This window comes from Hemiscyllium ocellatum, chromosome 19 (genome assembly GCF_020745735.1).
Source record: "Hemiscyllium ocellatum isolate sHemOce1 chromosome 19, sHemOce1.pat.X.cur, whole genome shotgun sequence".
Lineage (NCBI taxonomy): Eukaryota > Metazoa > Chordata > Chondrichthyes > Orectolobiformes > Hemiscylliidae > Hemiscyllium > Hemiscyllium ocellatum.
Genome location: NC_083419.1, coordinates 16,932,657 through 16,957,475, shown reverse-complemented (window position 1 = coordinate 16,957,475; position 24,819 = coordinate 16,932,657). Strand labels below are relative to the sequence as shown.

Genomic DNA, 24,819 nt, shown 5'->3' with positions numbered 1-24,819 from the left:
CAATTGAAATGAGCAGAATTAGAGTGCAGGCATCTCGGGGAGTTGTAAAGCTGGAGGGGATTACAAAGATACAGAGGGCTGAGACTATTGAGAGTTGGAGGTGAGGATAAGAATGTTCAAGTGGAGGTATTGCTCACCCAAGTAGTGAGCATGAGGCTGATGTGCCAACAGGAGTTGGTAAGCATATGAACATGGGTGTGTTATGGACCAGACCAGACCCTCTCAAGTAGCTTAGACCCTATTTCTTTCCTTTATTTAAAGCTAGATGTGAAGTATGTGTTCCAGATATGATGTGACTGGTCCAACTCCTCGACATTAAGCAAGACACAATTTATTTAAAAACTATGGTTAAAATACAAAAGAAAGGGAGGAATTTAGAATAGCTTAACTATTGGAAATCTGAACCAAATAATAGATACTGTAGCTGCTATTAATTAACTGTTCTAATATAGTAACATCCCATTAACACACCTCTTGGCAAAAAGATAAATTCAGACACAAAGAATGGCAGGAGGTGGGTAACCTCAATGTTATGCCTTTATAAGGTGCCTGGTGCCACTTAGTCTGCAGCAGTCTTGCCCAGGAGCCCGAATGTTCTGGATTTAAGTGCAACTCCAATGACATCAGCATAACATCCAGGCTGAGATTCTCAGTGTAGTAATGAGGAATTGTTTCTCTCTTCCTCTTCCATGCTCTCTCATTGTCTCACTCCTGCGTTTGCTGTTTCTCTCAGTCACACTGTCTCTATGTATCTATCTATTTATCGAAGTTTGTTTCTGCTGTGAATGGGATGTGCAAATCAACCAAGATGTGTGCAGTAGCATCTCAAACACTCTGAACTTGGGCACATGAAAGGCAGCTACAGTTTAGTACTGAAATGTGTGGGGTTAAGATTAAACAATGGAAATCTGCCTCAAACTTCTTATTGGAGTAGGAGAGCACAGGGGTTTGAACAGAGAGAGAGAGAGAGAGAGAGACTGAAAACAAACTTTATTTAGAGGGAAAGTGGATAAATGGAAGTTTTACTTTGGAGGTAAAGAGGTGCTGGATTGGCAGCAAAACTGAGAGAAACAAACTGGACAGCGCAGGAGGTTACAGATTCTCAAGATAGTTACTGAGATGTATCCTACACAGCCGTAAATATATAAGCTGTATTTAATTGGACAGTAGGTATGGCATTCCAACTTCCATCTTCAGTCTCTATTTCTAAACCCACTTGCTAAAGTCCAGGTTGTTTGGATAGGTTTCTACACCCAGCAACCTAGAACCTGGAGTTGTGATTTGGAGCCAGAGGTCGGAAAGACTGGGATGATACAGTTAGGATGGATGGAACTTTTCAGTATAGGTTACTTGGATGAATGCGTTTGGATTTTTCAAACATTTTAAAGGCTTCACTCAAACAGAAATGCGGGTGGGTGGGGGAAGATTCTGATATGGAGGGTGTGTAGCCATAGAATTAGAATAAAGTTATTCAGGGTGATGTCAGGAAACACTTCTACACAGATTGGAAAATGGAGCTCCTTCATCCAAAGTCTGTTAATGCTGGAGCATTTGGAGCTGTTGAGAGTAAGATTGAGATTGCTGTGGAGTGAGGGAGTTGAGGGATGTGGGATTGCTGTACAGATCAGCTATGAACTGACAGATGGTACAATACATTCAAGGGGCTGAAAAACCACCTCCTCTTCACATGGTGCTCTCATCTGAAGTGATAGTAATTCGAAGAAGCCCTCACCACGCTGCTTTATGAAAGTGGGGGTTTGGATGCCTTGTAGTCTGAGAAATTAATTTTGATTGAAAATTTCTCAGTTTCCTTCTGTGACTTTCTCCCAGGAATGGTTTATCATGTTATTTTTGCCATTCCATTAACAAAAGTGCTGGGGAAAAGTTTAATGTTTATTTTCAGAATGTGGATAACACCTGATGCAAGTATATTTTAGACTACCTGCAAGTTCCCAGTTGAAAATACGCAGCTGGTTAAAGCACAGCAGGTCAGGCAGCATCCAAAGAACAGGAAACTCGACGCCTCGGGCATAAGCCCCTCATCAGGCCTGATGAGGGGCTTATGCCCGAGGCGTCGAGTTTCCTGTTCTTTGGATGCTGCCTGACCTGCTGTGCTTTAACCAGCGGCGCATTTTCAACTGTGGTCTCCAGCATCTGCAGACCTCATTTTTTACCTGCAAGTTCCCCTCCACTTGCCTTCTTGACTTGGAAACATTAACATCATTCCTTCAATGTCACTGGATCAACAAACTGGAACCCTCTCCAAACAGGACGGTGGATGTAACTAACCACAGGGGACTCAGCAGTTCAGGAAGGCAGCTCACGACTACCTTTTCCAGGGCTGTTGGGGATGGGCAGTAAATATTGGCAAAGGCAATGAGACCAACATCCTGCAAGCACTTTCTCTCAAAAACAGGGGTAGCAATGCTGGCTTCAGTGCCATAGCAACTGTATGACCTGTGCACCAAACCTGTGGTAATAAACTACATTACCAATCCAGGATGACATAAACAATCTAATTTAGGAGGCGAGATCATGAAGGACAGAATAACTTTAGAAATAATTATGTCGGCAGCCCATTATGATGGGATATGCAAACATTTATAAATGCACAATAGAAAGCATTCTATCCAGATGCATCATGGTATGGCAACTGTGGGCGGCACGGTGGCACAGTGGTTAGCACTGCTGCCTCACAGCGCCTGAGACCCGGGTTCAATTCCTGACTCAAGCGACAGACTGTGTGGAGTTTGCACGTTCTCCCTGTGTCTGCGTGGGTTTCCTCCGGGTGCTCCGGTTTCCTCCCACAGGCCAAAGATGTGCGGGTCAGGTGAATTGGCCATGCTAAATTGCCCGTAGTGTTAGGTAAGGGGTAAATGTAGGGGTATGGGTGGGTAGCGCTTCGACGGGTCGGTGTGGACTTGTTGAGCCGAAGGGCCTGATTCCACGCTGTAAGTCTACTCTAATCTAATCTAAACTGCTGTGCTCAGGACTGTAAGATACTACAGAGAGTTGTGAACACAGCCCCATCCATCACACAAGCCAACCTTACATTCATTGATTCCATCTACATTTCTTGTTGCCCTGGAAGGCAGCCAACATCCTCAAAAACCCCTCCCATCCCGGTTATAATCTCTTCTAACGTCCTCCTTTGGACAAAAGACTCAAAAGCTTAAGCACATGTACCAACAGGTTCAGGAACCATTTCTTCTCTGCTGGTACTAGACTCCTGAGTGGACCTCTCAAGTTTCAAATCTAACGTTGATCTTGCTTTTTGTACACCTTTGCAGCCGTAACTTTGTATTCCTCGCTCTGTTCAATCACTGAGACTTTGTACATTATGATCTACTGTACTGCATGCAAAACAAAACATTTCACTGTACTTAGGTACGTGGCAATAATAAATCAAAAATTCCTTCCTATAAATAAACAATGGGCTGTGTTTTTATGATTCTTGCTGGGGAAAGGGAGGCAGGACAAGAACTGAAGGCTCCATTGACTCTCATTGTAACTCCCTCCTCATTCCTGAAGAAGGGCTCATGCCCGAAACATCGATTCTCCTGTTCCTTGGATGCTGCCTGACCTGCTGCGCTTTTCCAGCAACACATTTTCAGCTCTGATCTCCAGCATCTGCAGACCTCACTTTTTCCCTCCTCATAGTGTCTAATCAAGTCTCGCTGGCCAGTTATTGTACATCCAGTAATGAAGGGCTTATGCTCGAAACGTCGAATTCTCTATTCCTGAGATGCTGCCTAACCTGCTGTGCTTTGACCAGCAACACATTTGCAGTTGGATGGAGGCCAATCTGAAGCCAGAAGGGGTGGCTGCCTAAATCCAGACTGTGTTACAGTCATAGCTGTAAGTTTAAAGGTCCCATACTTTCTGAATGTCAATTTTTAATTGTGTTTGAAGGTTTTAAAATTTCCCAATAATTTGGATACTGCCGCTATCCCTGGCAGTACCTGCTGTTTGGCTGCAGTCCTGTATTTTGTCCTTTTACTGTTTCATCACAGCTTCTGTAAAACATTCCCAAACTTTATCAATTGTTATTTTGTAAAAATATATAAAATCCAATCCAACCTCATTAGATTGAGTACAATACATGTAGCTCAGTTACTGATTTGTGATGAGTGCTTTGTGCCTGTTTGCCACCTGTTCTCCTGAACATTTTTCCTCTTCCAGGCTGCAATTCTAAATGATGGCATTCCTGATGTAAAACTTATTTGGGAATCAGAAAATCAGATGGTGCTTTTTTTTGGCGAAAGCCTCCCTGCAAGGTTTTTGTCCTACGGAAAGGATTTGAAAGAGTTACCTCCTTTTGAGAAGATTTGTAGCTCAGGTTGAGGTTCTGGATGTAAGTTTGCTCACTGAGCTGGAAGGTTCGTTTTCAGACGTTTCATTACCATACTCGGTAACATCTTCAGTGAGCCTCTGGTGAAGTGCTGGTGCTATGTCCTGCTTTCTATTAATGGTTTAGGTTTCCTTGGAACACTAACTCAACAAAACCTAAACACTTAAATAGAAAAAGGAAAATAACACCAACGCTTCACTGGAGGCTCACTGTTGACATTACCAAGTATGGTGACGAAACATCTGAAAATGAACCTTTGAGTTCAGCGAGCACACTTACATCCAGAGTGACCTCCTGATTGTCATGGGAACATCGTTGGAGGTAGAGATCTGTTGTAACCACATTATTTCAAAAGTGATATGGAAGCACTGGAGAAGGGTGCAAGAGAAAGTTTAACATGAGTGATACCAGAAACGTCGAGTTAACACTCTTCAAGAAGAGGCTGAACAATTGGGTTTAATCCCAATTGAATCCCAATTGAAAGTTTTGAAAAGAGATGACTAAGGAATGGCCTACAGAGACCTTCTAAACTGTTAATATGTTTTGGTAGAGTAGACACAGAGAATATTTCAATTTAAAGATCAATGAATAAAAAAACCATCAATTTTATAAGAGTTACCAAGACCTGAACAAGGAAATTCAGCAAAAATGTAGCCAGAGAGTGGTGATACTGTCTAATTCACCACCATAGGGAATAGTTGAAGTGAAAGGGGTAATGTATTTTAATGGGAGCATAGGCAAGCATAGGTTAAAGATGGGAATAGAGATTATAGATGAGGAAATTGGGGGTGAAGCATAAGCAACAGCATGTAGTGTTAGGGCTGAATGGCCTGCTTCTGTTCATATTTTGTGTAACCTTAAGCATCTTTCCTTCCTGGATGCAGATTGAATGCTTTGTGAGCATTGTGAATTCTGTGCAGCCTCATGTACCCTGCCTACTCCTGAACTGGGCTCCTGTTGGTCCTTTTAAACACACACATTTGAAATAGTTAAATATCACACAACACTAGGTTATGGACCAACAGGTTTATTTGGAAGCACTAGCTTTCAGAGCACTGTTCCTTCATCAGGTAACTAGCTGGTTGGTCTAAAACCTGGTGTTGTGTAATTTTTAACTTTGTCCACCTCAGTCTAACACCAGCACCTCTACATCATGGCTACCTTTGAAACACCCAGATGAAGAGTAACCAGGCGACCTGATCAACAGTGTCCAGCTGTTAGTGATGTTTTTGGGATGGGAGGCTGACCTGAATGAACTGACCAAGGTACAGAGTTGTAAAGTTTTCACTGTTTGTGGAAAAGTCATGTGATATCAATGTCTTGTGTATTTCCAAATACTTCAGTAAAGCTATCGAATCTTCATGATTTTTTCCATATCAAATTTAATCATAGCCATTTACAAAAAAAAATCATACAGCCTAAAGACCATAAAACTTAGGAACAGAAGTAGACCATTCACCCATTCAATGAGATTGTAGCTAATCTAATAATTCTCAACTACACTCTCTTGCCTTTTCTGCATCACCCTTGATTGTCTTGCTGATTAAATATCTGTCCATTTCAACACTGAATATATTTAACAACTCAGTGTCTACTAGCCTTTTCAGTACATATTTCCAGAGATTCACGACCCTCGAGAGGGGAAAAAATAATGCTTATTTCTGTCTTAAACGTGTGATCCTTTATTGAGGGTACATCTTCTGGTCCTAGGTGGGAAACTTGGAAGGGTTCAGAAAAGGATTGGTGGGTTTGAACTAAAAGGAGAGGCTGAATAGTTTGGAGCTGTTTTCCCTGGAGCAGGAGTGATCTTCTAAAATCATGCAGGGCATAGATAGGACAAATAGACAAAGTCTTTTTCCTGGGGTAGGGGAGTCCAGAACTAGAGGGCCTAGGTTTAAAGTGAGAGGGGAAAGATATAACAGGAACCTAAGGGACAACTTTCTCATACAGAGGGTGGTGCATGTATGGAATGAGCTGCCAGAAGTGGTGGAGGCTGGTACAATTACATTTCAAAAAGCATCTGGATGGATTTATGAAAGGAAGGGTTTTGAGAGATATGGGCCAAATGTTTGCAAATGAGACTAAACTAATTTAGGATATCTGGTTGACATGGACGAGTTGGATCAAAGGGTCTGTTTCCATGCTGTACATCTCCATGGGACTCTATCCATCCTGAGAAGTCCCCGAAAAATCTTTATATTTCAATAAGACCACCTCACATTTTCCTAAACTCCAACAGTACAGGCCCAACGTACTCAACCACTGCTTATAAGACAGTCCCTCCATGTCAAGGTTCAGCCCTAAGGACTGTTCTCTGGACTGCCAACACCAGTGTATCTTTCCTTAGATTATCATAGAACCCCTACAGTGTGGAAGTAGGCCATTTGGCCCATCAAGTCCATACTGACCCTCCAAAGAGCATCCCACCCTGCTATCCTGTAACCCTGCATTCCCCAAGGCTAATCCACATATCCTGCACATCCTTGGATGGTATATTGGGAGCACAGTATTCCCTGTAGTCTGACTAGAGCCATCAATAGTTTCAACAAAAATTCCCTACATTTTATATTCCATAGTCTTTGAAATAAAAGCCAACATTTTATTTGATGTCCCTATTATCTGACATGAACTTTGTTGATAGCTTTTTGTGATTAATAGTTAAGGTCTCCCAAATCCCTCTGTATGGCAGCTTTCCCCATTTAAATAATATTCAGCTCTTCTTTTCATTCTGCTATCGTGCCAATTTCCTACAACATATTCCAGTTTCCGAGTTTTTTTTTACCACTTCCTTAATCTATCCGTATCCCTCTGCAGACTCACCAGTTACTTTCCCACCTATTTGGCTTAACAATTCTCTGCTGAGCAATCCAGACAGCCCCATTCCCCTACCCCACCCAGAAGCCCCTGCAGGCTCATTTCACAAGTTCCCCAAATAATTTTCTTTTGGAATCAATCACTGTCACTGTCCCCACTGCGTATGGACATTGAGCTCCAGCTCATTACCATCACTAAAAGGTTCTCCTGTTTGTTTTGCCCAAAACATTAAATCTCTGTACCAATTCCATGCACTCTGAGAAAAGCATGTTTTAACATCTCAAATCTTTATTTTTTGCATCTTGCAACCTCACTGTGTGCACTAGATGATATCTTGTGACTTTTTTTATTTTCTTGATTAGTACTTTGTTTATAACAATTTCCCAGATGATATTTATGTGGATTATTTTGCCCTGTGACTAGAAAGGGGGATACAGAACTGGCTCGAAGGTAGAAGACAGAGGGTGGTGGTGGAGAGTTGCTTTTCAGACTGGAGGCCTGTGACCAGTGGCGTGCCACAAGGATCAGTGCTGGGTCCACTGCTTTTTGTCATTTATATAAATGATTTGAATGTGAACATAGGAGGTATAGTTACTAAGTTTGCAGATGACACCAAAATTGGAGGTGTAGTTGACAGTGAAGAAGGTTACTTCAGAGTATAAAAGGATTTTGATCAGATGGACCAATGGGCTGAGGAGTGGCAGATGGAGTTTAATTTAGATAAATGCGAGGTGCTGCATTTTGGAAAGACAAATCAGAGCAGGACTTATAGACTTAATGGTAAGGTTCTGGAGTGTGTTGCTAAACAAAGAGACCTTGGAGTGCAGGCTCATAGTTTCTTGAAAGTGGAGTCGCAGGTAGATAGGCTAGTGAAGAAGGCATTTGGTATGCTTTCCTTTATTGGTCAGAGCACTGAGTATAGGAGTTGGGAGGTCATGCTGTGACTGTACAGGACATTGGTTAGGCCAATTTTGGAATATTGTGTGCATTTATCCCTCCTATTAGAACAATGTTGTGAAGTTTGAAAAGGGTTCAGAAAAGATTTACAAGGATGTTGCCAGGGTTGGAGTGTTTGAGCTGTAGAGAGAGGCTGAATAGGCTGAAGCTGTTTTCCCTGGAACATCGGAGTTTGAGGGGTGACTTGATAGAGGTATATAAAATCATGAGGGGCATGGATAGGGTAAAGTGATAAGATCTTTTCCCTGGGGTTGGGGAATCCAGAACTAAAGGGCACAGGTTTACGGTGAGGGGGGAATAACTTAAAAAGAACCTAAGGGGCAATTTTTCCATGCAGAGGGTGGTGTGCGCATGGAATCAGCTGCGAGAGGAAGTGATGGAGGCTGAAACAATTACAATATTTAAAAAGCATCTGAATGGGTATATGAACAGGAAGGGCTGAGAGGGATATGGGCCAAGTGCTGGTAAACGGGACTAAATTAGGTCAGGATGTCTTGTCAGCATGGACAAGTTGGACCGAAGGGTCTGTTGCTGTGCTGTACATTTCTAGGACTCTATTGTTCCAAATCAGCCTCCTATCTTTCTGCAGTATAAATTGTTACAATTATTTGAAATTGAGCATTCTTATATGTCCAAAGATGAGTGCAAAACTTAAAAGCTTCATCAGCAGGTCTCATCCTACAGCAAATTTCCTACTCAATGTTGAAATGTGTTTTCCACATCCCAATAGCAGTTTAGAATGAGGTTTAGCTAAGAAAATGTTTTGAGCATCTAAAAACTGTGGACTGGGCTTCTCCTGGAGTGAAACCTTACAGCACCAATAAGCTCAGTTCTATTTTGAAAATAATTTATAGACTGTGGGAATTGCTGGCAAGGCTAGCATTTATGCCCTTGTGAAGTCCATTTGGTGTAGATACACCCACAGCATTGTTTAGAAGTGACTTCAGGATTTTGATCCAGTGAAAAAGACAGTGATAAATTTCCAATTTGGGATGGTTTGTGGCTTGAAAGGAAACTTGCAAGGGTTAGTGTTCTCATTGCCTGCTGCCCTTTATCCTCTTAGGTAGTAGAGGTCACAGGTTTCAAAGATGCAGTTGAATGAGTCTTGATGGGTTGCAGCAGTGCATCTCTAGGCAGTACACACATCTGGCACTTTGCAAAATTCTCTTCATGATTTTGTATGTGCTATGAGTGAGGAAGAAATTTGGCCCATTGCAGCACTGTTGTTCCTTTAAAAGAACAGTTCATTCCCATCCTGCATTCCAGATCTTTCTCCATATTTCTGCAAATTAATCCTCTATTACTGCATTACAAGACACAATGATATTTCTAAACATCTACCCGTCTTCTTCTCTATTAATGGTTCCTGAAACTTTACATCCTAATTCCTGTCCTGTTAACAGCCACCAGACTTGATAAGATCATCATAACTTGACTCTCAACAGCAACAAATGTAATCAAACTTCCTGAGGTGATACAAGCATAATCAAACAAAATTTAATAAAGAATAAGTCAATACCATCAAGTAACCAAGAATTTTGCTGAGAGGAGAGTGAATTTCAGGGAAGGAATTCTAGGGATTAAGCAGCTGAAATGATGGCCACAAACAGAGGAACAATCAAAATTGGTGACAGACAGGAAACTGAAATTGGATAATGGCAGGAGTCTGAGAGTTTTAGAGCTGGGAGAAAGTGAGGACTGTAGATGCTGGAGATCAGAGCTGAAAATGTGTTGCTGGAAAAGCACAGCAGGTCAGGCAGCATCCAAGGAGCGGGAGAATCAGGCATGAGCCCTTCTTCAGGAATGAGGAGAGTGTGCCAAGCAGGCTAAGATAAAATGCTTGTAGAGGAAGGAAGAGAGCGTATTCAAGGAAGGTCTGCTTGGCACACTCTCCTCATTCCTGAAGATGGGCTCTTGCCTGAAACGTCGATTCTCCTGCTGCTTGGGTGCTGCCTGACCTGCTGTGTTTTTCCAGCAACACATTTTCAGTTTTAGAGCTGGAGCTGGTTAGAGATGGATTAGAGCAAGATTTAAAAACAAGGATGAGAAATTTTCAAATAGCTTTACCAAAGGGAAAACAAACATAGGTGACTGAGCACATAGATTGGGTTAAGGAGTTTTTAAAAAATATCTGATAGTATGTTTGCTTCTTGTTTTAAAGGGCTGGCATAACTGCTGCAGTAAGATCACCTTTGACAGATCATTCTATAGTTTAGTAGATTCATTTCTCTGTGAATTCATCTGCAGTGTGTTAGTGTTGCTCCTGGCCAACACAGAACTGATCAAGGACCCCTGACACCAGATAACCCTCGAATAAATAAGCAGCCACAGTGGACCAGACCAGCCACTGGTTGCCACAGAACAGTGGCAGCAGAATTCTACAGGTAAGCATCTATAAAAGCCCAGAGGCACAACTGTAATGGATTGAAAAGCTTTCCTCATAGCAGCGTTGAACAATCTCACAATGAGAGCAGCTCTGCAGAGAGCTGTTCCACATCAAAATCTTCTGAATTTGAGACAGAATGAAGACTTAAACATTACCATTTGGATTGCTAGCAAAAGCCAATTGCATTAGGCACAAAGATGGTTCAGAACCCTGTATTCATTTTAACTACATTTTGAAATTTGGTTTCCAGTAATTATTACTCAAATCTCCTGCTCTATGTCCCAACAGATTCAGAATTTGTTGACTATCGACATGAAAGGTTTTAATGCTAAATTTTAATTTAAATGTGATTTTATTTCCTTCCGGACCAAAGGGTCTGTTTCCATGCTGTATTCTCTACGACTCGATAAAAACTATGGTTGATACCAAGGTTTAACATGAGACAAGTGTCAAGTTTGAAATGAACAAGCTACAACAATTTGTGAAAAGTTTATTTATATAATTTTGCACAGTTCGTGAATCTACTTTAAAACTTAATAAAATTACTTTACAAATTTTGCATCCTTTGATCACATTATGATAATCTGGATAAACAGTACTTGTGAAACCAGAAGATATAGCTCAGGTTTTAAATGAGAACTTTGCATGTATATTCACTATAGAGAAGTACAATGTAGGTATAGAAATCAAAGGCAGAGGGTGAACAAATATATTTAAACCAACTAGCATGAGGAGGAGGAAATTGTTGGGTTTAAAATGAACAAATCCCCAGGCCCAGATAAGATATATCTGAGGCTCATTTGGAGGCAAGGGAAAAGATTATAGTGCTCAGAGTTTTCAAATCCTCACTGGCAACATGATGGGTGCCAGTGGACTGGAGGACAGCTAATATCGTACTGTCAATCAAAAGGGTGGTAGGGATAAACCAGGAAACTACAGGCCAATAATACAGACAAAATACTGCAGATGCTGGAGAAACTTAGTAAGTCTGGCAGCATTCATGGAGAGAGAGAGAGAAACAGTTAACATTTCAAGTCTGGTATAACTTTAGAATTTGAAAAATGTAAGAAATTAATGAGAGATAATGTGGTCAGTTTCTGAAGTTATTGAATTTAATGTGGAGACCTCAAGACTGTAAATTGCAGGTGACTACTGGCCGGTGAGTCTTAACAGCTGTGATTATAAAAGAAATTAATTCACAAGGTGAGGGCAACACTGGCTAGGCCAGCATTTATTGCCCATCCCTAACTGTTAAGACTCACCCACACTGCTGTGTATCTGGAGTCACATGTAGGCCAGACCAGGCAAGAATGACAGATTTCCTTCCCTCAAGAACATTACTGATAAAGATGAGTTTGGAACCAGATGGGATTGAAAAATTCTGAGGGGCAGAATTAATCTCAAGGATTGATTAATCAAGGATTGTGAGCATGGGTTTGTTATGGGCAGATGATGTCTCACAAATTGATTGTATTTTGAGATGCCTAGATGTACAGATGAGGGTAGTGCAGTTGATGTCGTCTGCATTGCTTTGACGACATCTTGCATGACAGAAGAGTTAAGAAGCCACGAGTTCAAAAGCTTAAGGGCAATTGGGATCCAAAATTGGCTTCATGTCAAGACGTAGAGAGTAATGATTGCCTGATATTTTTGTGACTGGAAGCTTATGTCGAGTGGAGTACCACAGGGCTCAGTCCTGGGTCCCTTGCTATTTTGCAGTGCACACCGTTCATCTAGTCTTGAATGTAGTTGGGGCTGGATTGATTTCAGCTATGAAGAGAGACCAGACAGGCTAGGCCTGCATTTCTTACAGGAGAGAAGGTTGATAGGGGTCCTGGTTGAGGTATACGAGCTTATAAGGGACATTGGTAGGGAGATAGAGGGGCCAGTAAGCAGGTTTTATGGTAAGGAGTGGGGGAGCTATGACAGAGATCAGAGGAGAAGGAACTCTTCACCCAGAGGATTATGGGTATCTGGAGCTCGCTGTTTGAGTGGTTGAGACAGGAACCCTCAAGATGTTTAAATAGTATTTACATAAACACTTAACCCCAGAACTTAAAGTCTACGGGCCAACTGCCAGAAAATGGGATTAGATAGACACTTGATGATTGGAAGGACACAGTGAACCAAAGGGCCTTTCTCTGTGCTGTAAAATGCTATGACATTTAGCAATTCAGTTGTGTAAAACAGAATAAATGTTGATTTCTCTTGACGCATACACTAATAAGAAATTGTACATCATACAAGACCATGATTTTCATTTTAAGGGATTCAATGCAATGATTAAATGTGGCATATATAGATGGCTGCCATTTAGCTCACCACACTGAGTCCCAATCTAGCTAGAGCTGAGACAGTGTGGAGCTCATCAATATTTTCATGATCAATATTGGTTTATATGATAGCATGCAAAGATACAAATTACTGAATGAAGTCTGACTTTCAAATCCCATTTCTAATCATCAAAAACAATAAAACGATTGACATCTTCACAGATTCATGTTTTCTAACAATTCCCACTATCATCCAAGCTCAACTTTGGATAGTGATGGATATAAGTGCTTGTGATAAAAGTTGAATATGTGATACTTACTTGGCAGTCAGTTTCTGCTCATAGAAACACCTCGTTGAAAGAATGATCTAAAACCAATCGTGTCCAAAACACAACGTAAACTGCAATGGCTGCTATAGAATCATCATGCTCAGAGACCCAATGCTGATAAGATCGCATGACTGGCCCCCTTATGTACCACATCAAGTCTGATCAGCAGAATATTGCAAAGAAAACTTAACACTCAGAGGCAATCTTTCATCCAACAGCCATGTCAAAGAAGCCATTTCTCTTCCTTTCAGTTACACATTGTTCTTTTTGCAGAATCACAAATGAAGAGATTTGTCTACCCATCTTTAAAACATTGAAAACTAGGCTAATTTTGTTTTCCATAAAAAACAATTGCAACATTTATAAATAACCTAGCTCAAATCCATCTCCAATTCAAGCTCTTAAAAGGTAATGACAGCTTACCTAATATAACAACATATACTTATCATGAATACAGGCAATAATTGCTACTAGATGCACATTTGACAGAATATGGTCTATTTCTCAAGCCTACAAATTCAGACACGTTTAGTATTCAGTTTTTAAAAAAAGTTTGCTGCTTGGTAGTACAGAACTTTAATATTGCTGAAAAAAGACACTTTACTGAAATTTTTGACTGCATTCTCATGCAGTATAAATTATTAGATTGTTTGAAATTTGGTATTCTTGCATATGTCTCTTTTTAGCAAAATCCAAATTTATTTATTTAAATTACATTCCTTTCTTATCAAAAGCAGCATTAAATCTGGATTGCATCAGTGTGGGGAAAGCCATAAGCTTGGTCATAAGCAGATGTACTCTCAACTTTGTACTGGATTGCTCTATTGCTCTTCCTAGAAGTTTTTTCTAATTAATATTAAACCAGATCATACTACCTGCCACCAATTTTGAATCCTGTATTTATTTTCCATTTTTTTTCAAAAAGGGAACACAGCTAAAATGTTTGAAAGAATAGAGTATTAGCCTAATGCTCTCGCTTACATTCATCCTTCAATAACAGCACCAACAACAGATTAACTGGTCATTCATATTCATTGTTGGACCTTGCAGTGTACAAAATCGCTACTGTATTTACCTAAAAACAGCAGTGACTAAACTTAAGTAGTAATAAACTGGTTGTGACATGATTTGAAATACTCTGAAAGACAATGTATAAGTGCAAATCCTTAAACTTTGGCAGAGTTTTTTGGAAATAATTTCAATATGCTAAATAATTTTGATTTATAAAGTAAAAGCATGATTCTATAGATCTCACATAGAACTATTTCTGGAACGGCCACTTCACATACTCTCAAATCAACTGATTTGACACACTGATTATTGGTCTGCTCATTGTGCTTTCCAGCAGAGATTGATCCTGAACAGCATTTCTCCTTTTATTCCAACTCCAATACAGGTCTGGGAAATAACAGACTTCCTGGGTAGTGTGCTCATGCTGTCAGTTACAGAACTGGACAATATTAGAAAACTGAGCATTCTCTGGCTTTACAAATGATGGTATAAATATAGTGTGGAAGAAATAAAATAGAAAACCTCTTCTCTGCTGGTAAAGGCCGCCTTTCTGGACAGCTATCAGACACCATTACAGACACCCAATGCATTTAATGCATTTCATGTTGCAAACCATTTTTTTCTCCATCCGACAAATATACTGTGAAAATAGTAGGCTGAGTTTGGTAAAGGGATTTCAATTGCACTGCTAGATGTTTTCATCAGAACCTGAAGTGGAATCATGATCACTGGTGTATTCATTTGCTGCTTCCTCCAATGGACCCATCGTCCCATCTGGTTTAACCCTCATCGGTTTGATTATCTGCTCCCTGGGGGAAAGAAATGATAATTTTCATGAATGGTTAGGTTCATACTTTACTGCTTACCAAAAGCTTTCAATAGTAAGTCAGAATATTTCCCAAACAAATTATTATGCCAGAAGTGATTTAGTGGTTCTAAATGCAAAGTCAAATCCTAATAAACAGATTTAAAACCAATATCTCAGTCGCTGGCCTCCTCCGTGGTATTTGCTGTACATAACTTGTTGCCCCAGCATCCGCAACCCAACTTCTGTGCTCAATACACTCTCAGAATAGATTTAACTTGAGTAAATCGAATGATCTTGTCTTTCAAAATGCATCCTGTGTGAATTCTAGTGATCTTTGAGTATTTTCCAGTGGATTCAGAGTGGCAAGCCCATCTCATATCGCCATTGTTTAGGAGAGTTTAATTATAAAATTGTCAGTCAGTTTAATCTCTTCAAAGGGAACTTTTTGTACTTCTTCACAGATAATCCAATTATATCTATCCTGTGTTCTGCCTGCCTTAAAGATGATTTTCTAATCAAAAGCATAAGCTGCAGTATGCACAAATATAACACAATGTCTAATAAGGTGCATTAAAAGTTTTAGAAGTTTATGGTTTAAAAACTTTAAAATTTCAGAGTTCACTCACTTCTCTCAATTTAAGTTTTTTCCACATTGCTTTATGTCATATGAGCATCACTGACAATGCCAGAATATATTAAGCATTCCAAACTCCCTTTGAGGTAGTGAGCTGCCTTCTTGAATTCCTTTAGATCAGGGGGTGCAGGTACAGCTGTAGTTCTCACAAGGAGTTCCAGGATTTTGACTTAGCAGCAGTGTAGGAATGATGATGTATTTCCAAGTGTGTAGCCAGAAGGAGTGTTCACAAGTGGTGGCGTTCCCATGTGTATGTTGTCCTCATCTTTCTAAATGATAAGTTTCATGTAGTTGGAGGATGCTGTTGAATTGTGAGTTGCTGCAGTGTATTCTGTATATTGCTACACAGTGCTGTTTGTGTGCATTTGTGATGGAGGGACTGAATGGTGAAGGTGCTGATCAAGTGTCTATGATCAATATGTTCAAGATACTCCAGACTTGCAAGCAAAGTTCACACTCATTCCACCCAACCTTATAGCACACCGATCACACATGAGCAGGAAAGATATTGGAAATCCACGACCTGTTCCTTCCTTCTCATTTACAAATATACAAGTTAGAAGGCGTAGATGTGCACCTTATGGCTGATCAGATTACTCCATATTCCTACCAATCTAAAAATTTTCTAGGCCCTTTCTTATCAAGAATCTACCTACCTCTTTCTGAAAAGCATCCAAAGACGCTGCTTTCACTAGAACTCTCCTTAAAAGGCAAAGGTCTACTTTCACTGCCCTTGGAGGAAGAGAGAGTTTCAAAGACTCATGACCACCGGGAGAAAAAAAAATTATTTCTGTTTAAATAATCACCTCTTATTTTTAAACAGCGATGCCTTCCTTTGGCATCCTCCCACAAGAGGAACTATTCTTTCCAGATATACCATGGCCAAGACTCCTCAGGTTTCAATTAAGTCACCTCTTACTCTTCTAAATATGGGGAGGCAATGGCCCAGTGGCATTATCACTCGAATATTAATCCAGAGACTCTGGTAGTAATCTGGGAACCAGACTCTGAATCCCACCACTGCAGACAGCAGAGTTTGGATTCAATTAAAAATAAGGAATTAAGATCTAATGATGACCATGAAATCACTTGTTTAGAAAAGCACATCTGATTCATTAATGTCCTTCAGAGAAAATAGTCTGCTATACTTACCTGGTCTGGCCTACATGCAACTCTAGACACAAAGCAATATGGTTAAACTCTCAACTGTATTTTGTTAATACTGTAAATGTAAAGGCAATAAATTTTGGCCTAGCCAGTGACCCACATCCTATGAGTGAATACAAAAAACCTACCCTGTCTGACCTCTCCTCAGAAGATAAGCCAGTAATTCCAGGTATTAGTCTGGTAAACTTTCCTTTAGAAAGCAGACCAATACTAGTCCAGTTAAACAGGGCACGAGTGACACATTTAAGATATGATATCCCTACTTTTGTAGTCAAGTCCCTTCTTAATAAACAACATTATATTAGCTTTATGAATTACTTGTTGTACCTGCTTTTTAACCTAGTGCAATTCATGTGCAATGACACCCAATTCCTCTGCATCTCAGAGTTCTACATTTTTCACTATTGAGATAACACACTTTTCTTTTTCCAGCCAAAATGGGCAATTTCACATTTTCCCCATTTTATAGTCTATTTGCCAGTTCTTTGCCACTCACTTAACCCTTTGTAGCCTCCTTATGGCTTCCTGCCTGTGGCATCAGCAAACTTAGCAACTATACTTTCTGCTCTGTCAGCCAAGTCATTTATATAAATTGTAAAAAGTCAAGGCCTTATAGTGCTGATCCCTGTGGCACACCACTTTCATATCCTGCCAAGCAGAGAATGACCCATTTATACACACTCACTATTTCCTTTTAATCAATGTTTTCAACCCTTACCAATTTGTCACCCCCTACACCATGACCTCTTATCTTCTGCAATAACTATTGATCTGACATCTGGTCAAATATCTTCTGGAATTTTAAGTACAGGCAGTCCCCGGGTTGCAAATGGGTCTGTTCTTACGTCCATTTATAAGTCAAATTGTACATAAGTGAAATACAATGCAGGACAACACAAAGTGGCTGTTCAGGAGCTATTTAAAGTTACATCTCTGTAGGGGTTCACATTTGTATCTCAGATACCCATAAATCAGGAATCCCCCATATGGTATGTCCACCAGGTCCCCTTTATTCACAGCACTTTACTTCCTCAGAACTACAGTAGATTGGTTAAACACGGTTTCTTTTCTTTAAATAATAGTGCTGAACCAGATCTTACATATCTCACTTTTCTTGGGATGAGTTCTAATCCTTTCATTTCCCAAGCCAACCATAACAAACACAACAAGATGAAAGAGTGGCTATTGAGGCAGAGGTCGTTACATTAACTTAAAGAAATATGCTTGCTTGAGCCTGTAGATTCTGTGCAGTTTCTTCTGCTCTACATCAGGGGCGCCACAATACTCTGCATCTACGTCCCATCCGGCTATTGCCAGGAACTGCCCAAAACCTGGACACAATCATTCAGAGCCGAAGCAACTGCAACATCTATGAACTCACCAGTATAAAAGTCAAATGAAAAGTGCTCCATAATAAGCAAGCCTGGACTTGGCCAGACTGCCATGAGGGTGTAAATGTAAACCATCAAAGGTAATGATGCTTGTGCAGGTTGGAACGCTACATAGTGAATGTCTATTTAAATTAAGTCAAAAGACAAAATGGTTGATCACAATATTGATTGAGGAACAGTTAGGCCATTTGGCTCATTAAGCCTATTCCTACCATTCAAGTAGATCCTGGCTGTCTATGCATCAACCCTGTTTCTCTCAGCTTTCACCATAAACCTTGATGTTTAACCTACAGAAATGATCAATCTGTTTTAAAGACTTCAAATGATCCTGAGCATCCACAATCTTACGGGAGGTAGTTTTCAATATTTCCACTACTCTTTGCTTAAAGTAGGATTTCTTGACAAGGCCCAAGGCGACTCTAGTTCTAACTTCAGATCATAACTCCACATTCAGACAGTGAGAGAGTGAGAGTGAGCGTGAGAAGCTTTTTTTTTGACATTTCTACCATATACAATTGATACAGCAAAATGAGACAGCGTTCCTCCACGACAGAGGGTGCTACATGGACAGCACAAACTACACACTCGTACATGGCATAAAGTGCATAAAAACTGCAAAACACGCAAGTTACACTGTAATCAAAGATTGACAAATAATAGATATTTTTCTAGCAGCAATTCAAAGGATTGTACGAAGGATTTCAAATGGGAGACAGTCCAATCATACTGTGTTAAGGAGCCTGATGGTTTGGGGGAAGAAACTGTTGCACAGTCTGGCAGTGAGAAACTGAATACTCCGGTATCTTCTGCCAGATGGCAGGAGGGAGAAGAGTTTGAGTGAGGGGTGTGTGGGGTCTTCCACAACGCTCTCTGCCTTTCGGATGCAGCATGTGATGTAAATGCCTGTAACGGAGGGAAGAGAGACCCCGATGATCTTCTCAGCTGTCCTCGCTATCCGTTGTAGGGTCTTACAGTTTGACATGGTGTGATTCCTGAACCAGGCAGTGATGCAGCAGCTCAGGGTAGGATGTGGGTGTAGGGGGTGAGCTTTCGTCAGTCTGCGCAGAATTAGAGATGCTGCTGGGTTTTCTTGCTTATGGAACTGGCGTTGATCGCCCAGGTGAGATGCTCTACTAAATAGACACCAAGAAATTTGGTGCTCTTCATGATCTCACAGAGGAGCTGTCGATGTCCAGCATAGACAAGTTGTTGGCTCTGCACTGGTCCGTTACCCTCTGCACCTCTTCTCTGTATGCTGACTTGTCGTTGGTGCTGATGAGACCCACTGCAGTCATATCTTAGCAAACTTGATGTGATTTGACCTGTGCATCGCTGCACAGTCATGTGTCAGCAAGGTGAACATCGTGGACTGAGTACACAGACCTGGGGGGGGGCCCTGTGCTCAGTGTGATGGTTTTGGAGATACTGTTCCCAATTGGGACTGACTGAGTTCTCCCAGTCAGGAAATCCAGGATCCAGTTACAAAGGGAGGCATTTAGGCCCAGCAGACTCCGCTTTCCAATCAGGTGCTGAGGAATGATAGTGTTAAATGCAGAACTGAAGTCTACGTACAGTAGTTTGATGTAGGTGCCCTTCATTTCAAAGTGGGTAAGGGCCAGATAGAGGGTGGTGTAAATGGTATCATCTGTTGAGCAGTTGGGTTGATATGTGAACTGCAGACTGTCCAGTGAGGGGGACAGCAGGGTCTTAATATGCCTTATCATGAGCCTCTCGAAGCACTTCATGATGATGGGTGTAAGCACAACAGGACGGTAGCCGTTGAAACAGGGCTGAAGACTTCTTCAGCATGGGGACAATGGAAGCGGCCTTGAAGCATGTTGGAACTATGACACAACTCAGGAAGATGCTGAAGATATCCACGAGAACATCACCAGTACATCAGAGCATCCTCTGAGCACTCCAGCAGGCATTTATCTGGTCCAGCAACCTTACATGGGTTGCTAAATCAAAGGAAATAGTTCAGTCAAGCTAAACCTGGGTCATTAAACATGCAACTGGAGACCTCAGACACCAATTCAACTAAGCAGTTTTTAAAAATTTCACCGCCCTCCTCCTAATCAACTCTCCCTCTACCACTATCCCCTGCCCAGCTTATCTGTGGGTCTCAGCTTTATACCACTAGCTAGGCTTTGACTAGTCACTGTCAGATGTTAAAGTCTAATTGTCTATTGATCAATGACGATGAGGCCCGAGGAATAATCAAGGGTGGTCTCTGGACTTCTTTGTTTAGGCTTTCTGATTGACCTTAATTTTGGGAGCTTGTGAATTTAAGCCCTTGATCACAAAGTCAGTTTCAATTACAGCTGCTACTTAAGCCATTTGCAAGGCCATTGCTTAGCAAGACATTGAAAGTGCAAATAATTTTGAAAAATTAAAAAAACAGGATATCTAACAACACAAAAAAAGGATAAATCCAACCCAGTCAATTATCACCTTATTAGCTTACTCTTCACCATCAGAGAAGTAACAGACGGGGTAATCAACAGTGCCACAAAATAACATTTACTCAGCAGTAACCTCCTCACTGACATTCAGTTTGGGTTCTGTCAGGTTTCTGACCCACTACAGCCTTGTTCCAAACATGATCAATAAAGCTGAACACTATAAGCAATGTGACACTGACTATCCTTCACATCAGTGCAGCATTTGACCAAGTGTCGAACCAAGACGTCCTACTCCTTCTAAAACTGGAGTAAATGGAGAAAACTCTGCACTGCTTGGAGTCCAACCTGGGTCAAAGAAAAGTAGTCGTGGTTGTGAAATTCGGTCATCACGGCCCCAGGATATCTCTGCAGAGTTCCTCAGGGTCTTCTCCTCTGTCCAAACATCTACAGCTATAATCTTCATCAATGACCTTCCTTCCATCATCAAGTCAGAAGTGGGGATTTCTGTTGATGACTGCACAATGTTTTAGACCACTGAAATCTCCTCAAGTACTGAAGAAGTCCATTCATTTGCATCAAGATCTGAACAACATCCAAGATTGGGCTGATAAGTGGCAAGCAATATTTGTACTGCAAAAGTACTGAGCAATGACTATCTCAAACAAGACAGAATCCAAATCATTGATAGTTAATGGTATTATTATCACTGAATCCCACAACTCAACACCCCGGGAGTTAACAACTGGATAACTATACAAGTACTGTGGCTACAAAAGTGGGTTAGAGGCCAGGAATTCTGAAGCAAGTAACTCACTCCCTGTCTCCCTCATGCAGCTTTATTACCTGCAAGGTAAAAGTCAGGAGTTTGATGATATATTCTCCACTTCCTTAACGATGCAATTTCAACAACACTCAAGAAGCTCAGCACCGTCCAGAAGAAAATAGTTCACTTGACTGATACTCCTTTCATCGCTTTACCACCAAGGCACAGTGGCAGAAGGGTCTGTAATTGACAGTAACTCACTAAGGCCCCTAATACACCACATTTCAAATCTACAATCTCTTATCAACTAGAAGGTCAAGGGTAGCATGCACATGGAAACACTAGCAAGGGCAAATTCCCTCTAAGCCAACTTGATGTGGAAATATACCATCATTTCTCATTGTGGCTGGGTCAAAATCCCTTACTATCAATATCATGGGTGTACAATGACTCAGAGGACTGAGGCAGTTCAACAAGGCAACTCATCACCTAGGCATCAGGGATAGGCAACTGGTACACATCACAAAGGAAGTAGTCCTGCATGCCTTTGCTACCTCTAGATTCTAATTAACTCCTGGCTGACATTCTAATTTCTACCCTCCATAAACTTGAGGTCATCTAAAACTTTTGCTGCCCAGACACTAGCTCATATCAAGTTTCATTCATCCATTATTCCTGTGCTCAATGACCTATACTGACTGCTTGTTGTACTGATTCCCCCATTTATTCTCTAAATAAATAGCACCCTAAGAGCCAGAATTCCCTCCCTTCACCTCTGTAAAGAAACTCTTTAAAAATTACCACTTTGGTGGAACTTTGGGTCACTTGTCTCAGTCTCACCTTACATGCCTCAGGGTTAAATTCTATTCAGTAACACTTGTGAAGTGCCATAAAATGTTTTACATAGTTGAAAGTATAAATACAATGTTTTGTTAGGTGAATTGATTAAGAGATTTAATTAAGGCGATTATTTTATGCAGTCCAATATAGTCAACAAAGTTGTGAATTATCACTGTCAAAAACTCTGGGAATGTGTGTAACCTGAATGAACACAGAAGCTGGCCATCAGACTGACATTTATATGATTTGTAATTCTGAATGTGAATGCACTTACTTCAAATAGTACTGACATATAAACCTGATCTGTTAGAAGGTAGAAAAAGGCACCAACATCCTGAGAAATAAGAACAAACACCCTACAGCCTGCCTCTGATATAGCCACCAGCATCACATTCCAGTTCAGTTTGCTAATTATTCAGTATAAATAAAACATCATCTTTAGAGTGGCTTTGTGGAAAGGAGTCTCAATTAAGGAGCTGGATGCTTGCATTCCTATCTGCGCCTTCAGGTTTCCCGAGAACCCTTTTCACTGATGCAGGTTACATCTTCGCATTGCCATTTAGCTTGATTATGACTGAGTTAGGTCTTTTGTACCACAATCTTTCTGGTCTGTTGTACGTTTGTCAGTACCAATACCTGGAATTAATTATGCCATTCGTACCTTTGCCAACTTAACAAAGCAGAACCCCACTCTCCCTGGGTAAAACACTTTGGTTAGTGTTGGAGGGACTTGTTCATCTTTCTCTAATTGAGTGCCACACAATAGTTGCGACCTTTTCATGAGGCATCAACTGTGAGATGGATTCTGAAGAAAGAAAAACTCAAAGCTGTACTGTCGGCCTCAATGATCTGTTAATTAAACCAGTGCTCATAATGAGAGCAGTCGACAGTAGTACAGGTTCTGCTATATCCTCTCAGCTCTAACCTTTGTGCGGGTTTCCATCCTATGTCTGGCTGAAGTTAATTGGTCCGCACTAATTTATAGACATTCCAGTCTTGGGGAGTAGGTTGGCAAGGAATCATTCTGATGTATTATTAATTTTAAAATTACGACAGAATTTTGTTAGTCAAATGTATTAAGGGGTATGGGGCAAAAGGTGGTTAGAGGGAGTTAGTGTACATATTAGCCAGGGTTTAATTTAAATATCGCAGAACAGACTGAAGGTACTAACTAGCCCCATCCCTCTCATTATTGCATCAAAATGTCAAGAGGTCATATTTGATCAATAGAAAAAAAGAAAAAAAAAATTGCTTGACTTCTGACTAAAGGGACTCACCCAAAACAGTAACCTGCCATTTTATCCATGCTGATTGATGTTGCGTGCATTTGCTGCTAATGTTTGTAAGATGTAACCTTGTGAATAGTTAAGGGTGGCAAAACACAAAAAGAACTTAAATATTTTTATGTGCAAATCAACACTCAACTATCTTAGATTTAGTATTTATCCCACTTACTAAAACTTTTTTTCCACATTCAAGACAGGCTTTCCCCTACTTTCTATACATTATCACCATCTAAAATAAGCTGAACATTCAGCATTATCGTATGAAATTGGACAAAGTAATCAGTGTGAAGTACTTCTTAAACAAAGAGGAAGGGTGAAAATAGCCAGATCACAGAAGTATTTCAAAATCAAGTTTAGTCAAATGATGTTCAGTTTTAGGCACAATGTTTGGGAACTGTGGTGATGGAAGGTGACAAGAATTTCATTACTGATTAACAGATTGCATTAATGAAGCAGGAATGTTTGCCGATCAGGAGGAAGGTTTTTGGCCCATGTGTTGTACAAGCTCTTCACTAGAGCAATTCAAAACCAAGTGCACTGTACTACACATTCTTCATAATCCTGCATATTCTTCAAACATTATCCAACAGTTTGAATTTGAATCATAGAATCGCTCGAGTGTGAGTGTGAACAGGCCTTTCAGCCCAACAAGTCCACACCAACTGAACAGTAACCTACTCAGACCCATTATCCTACCTTATTACCCTAGATTTATCCCTGACTAATGCACCTAAACCTGCACATCACTGAACGCTATGGGCAATTTAGCATGGACAATTCACCTGAACTGCACATCTTTGGATCATGGGCGGAAACCAGAGCACCCAGAGAAAACCCACAAACATGGGGAAAACGTGCAAACTCCACATAGACCGTCACCCGAGGCAAGACTCGAACCTGAATCCCTGGTGCTGAGAGGCATGGATTTAAATTGAGCTCCTACAAAAATTAAAATACATCTGACCATAATTCAGAATACACAAAATCAAATGTACTTGAAGCATTTAAAATCTACTACTAGGATTGTCTAAAAGGGGTTACACCACTCTGGCTTCCTGAACTTCAGGCTACAATATCCAGGCATGAATTTAGCATGTATATTCCTGGCCGTTCTTGGCACAGATCCCTTTGCAAGATCCTTAAAATTGACTATGAATGATGCAATTTGGACTCTTTACCTTTACTATACATCAACTGATTTACTGCCTTCCAAGAATGAGTGCAAGATTCACTTGAATTATTCAATGTTACTGAAGTCCAGCTGCTCCTCAACTGGGTTCTTAAAAGAAGCAACAGCCTGTGTTACTCACTTCACCAATCTGATGACCTTCTACAGCATTAGAACAGAATCCTCAACAGTGTGGAAACCGGCCATTCGGCCCATCAAGTCCAAGTGACCTCACA

The 24,819-nt window shown here is 40.7% G+C and overlaps 1 protein-coding gene across 1 annotated transcript in view; it reads right to left on the bottom strand.

Moving 5' to 3' along the window:
* Positions 1–11,020: 11,020 nt before the first annotated feature.
* The window catches only part of ric8b (RIC8 guanine nucleotide exchange factor B), a 47,710-nt gene continuing 33,911 nt past the window's right edge, over positions 11,021–24,819 (bottom strand). The window contains exon 10 of the mRNA XM_060839702.1: positions 11,021–14,930. Within this exon, the coding sequence (XP_060695685.1) occupies positions 14,810–14,930 (121 nt within the window). The 3' untranslated portion in view covers positions 11,021–14,809. The remainder of the gene's footprint in view (positions 14,931–24,819) is intronic.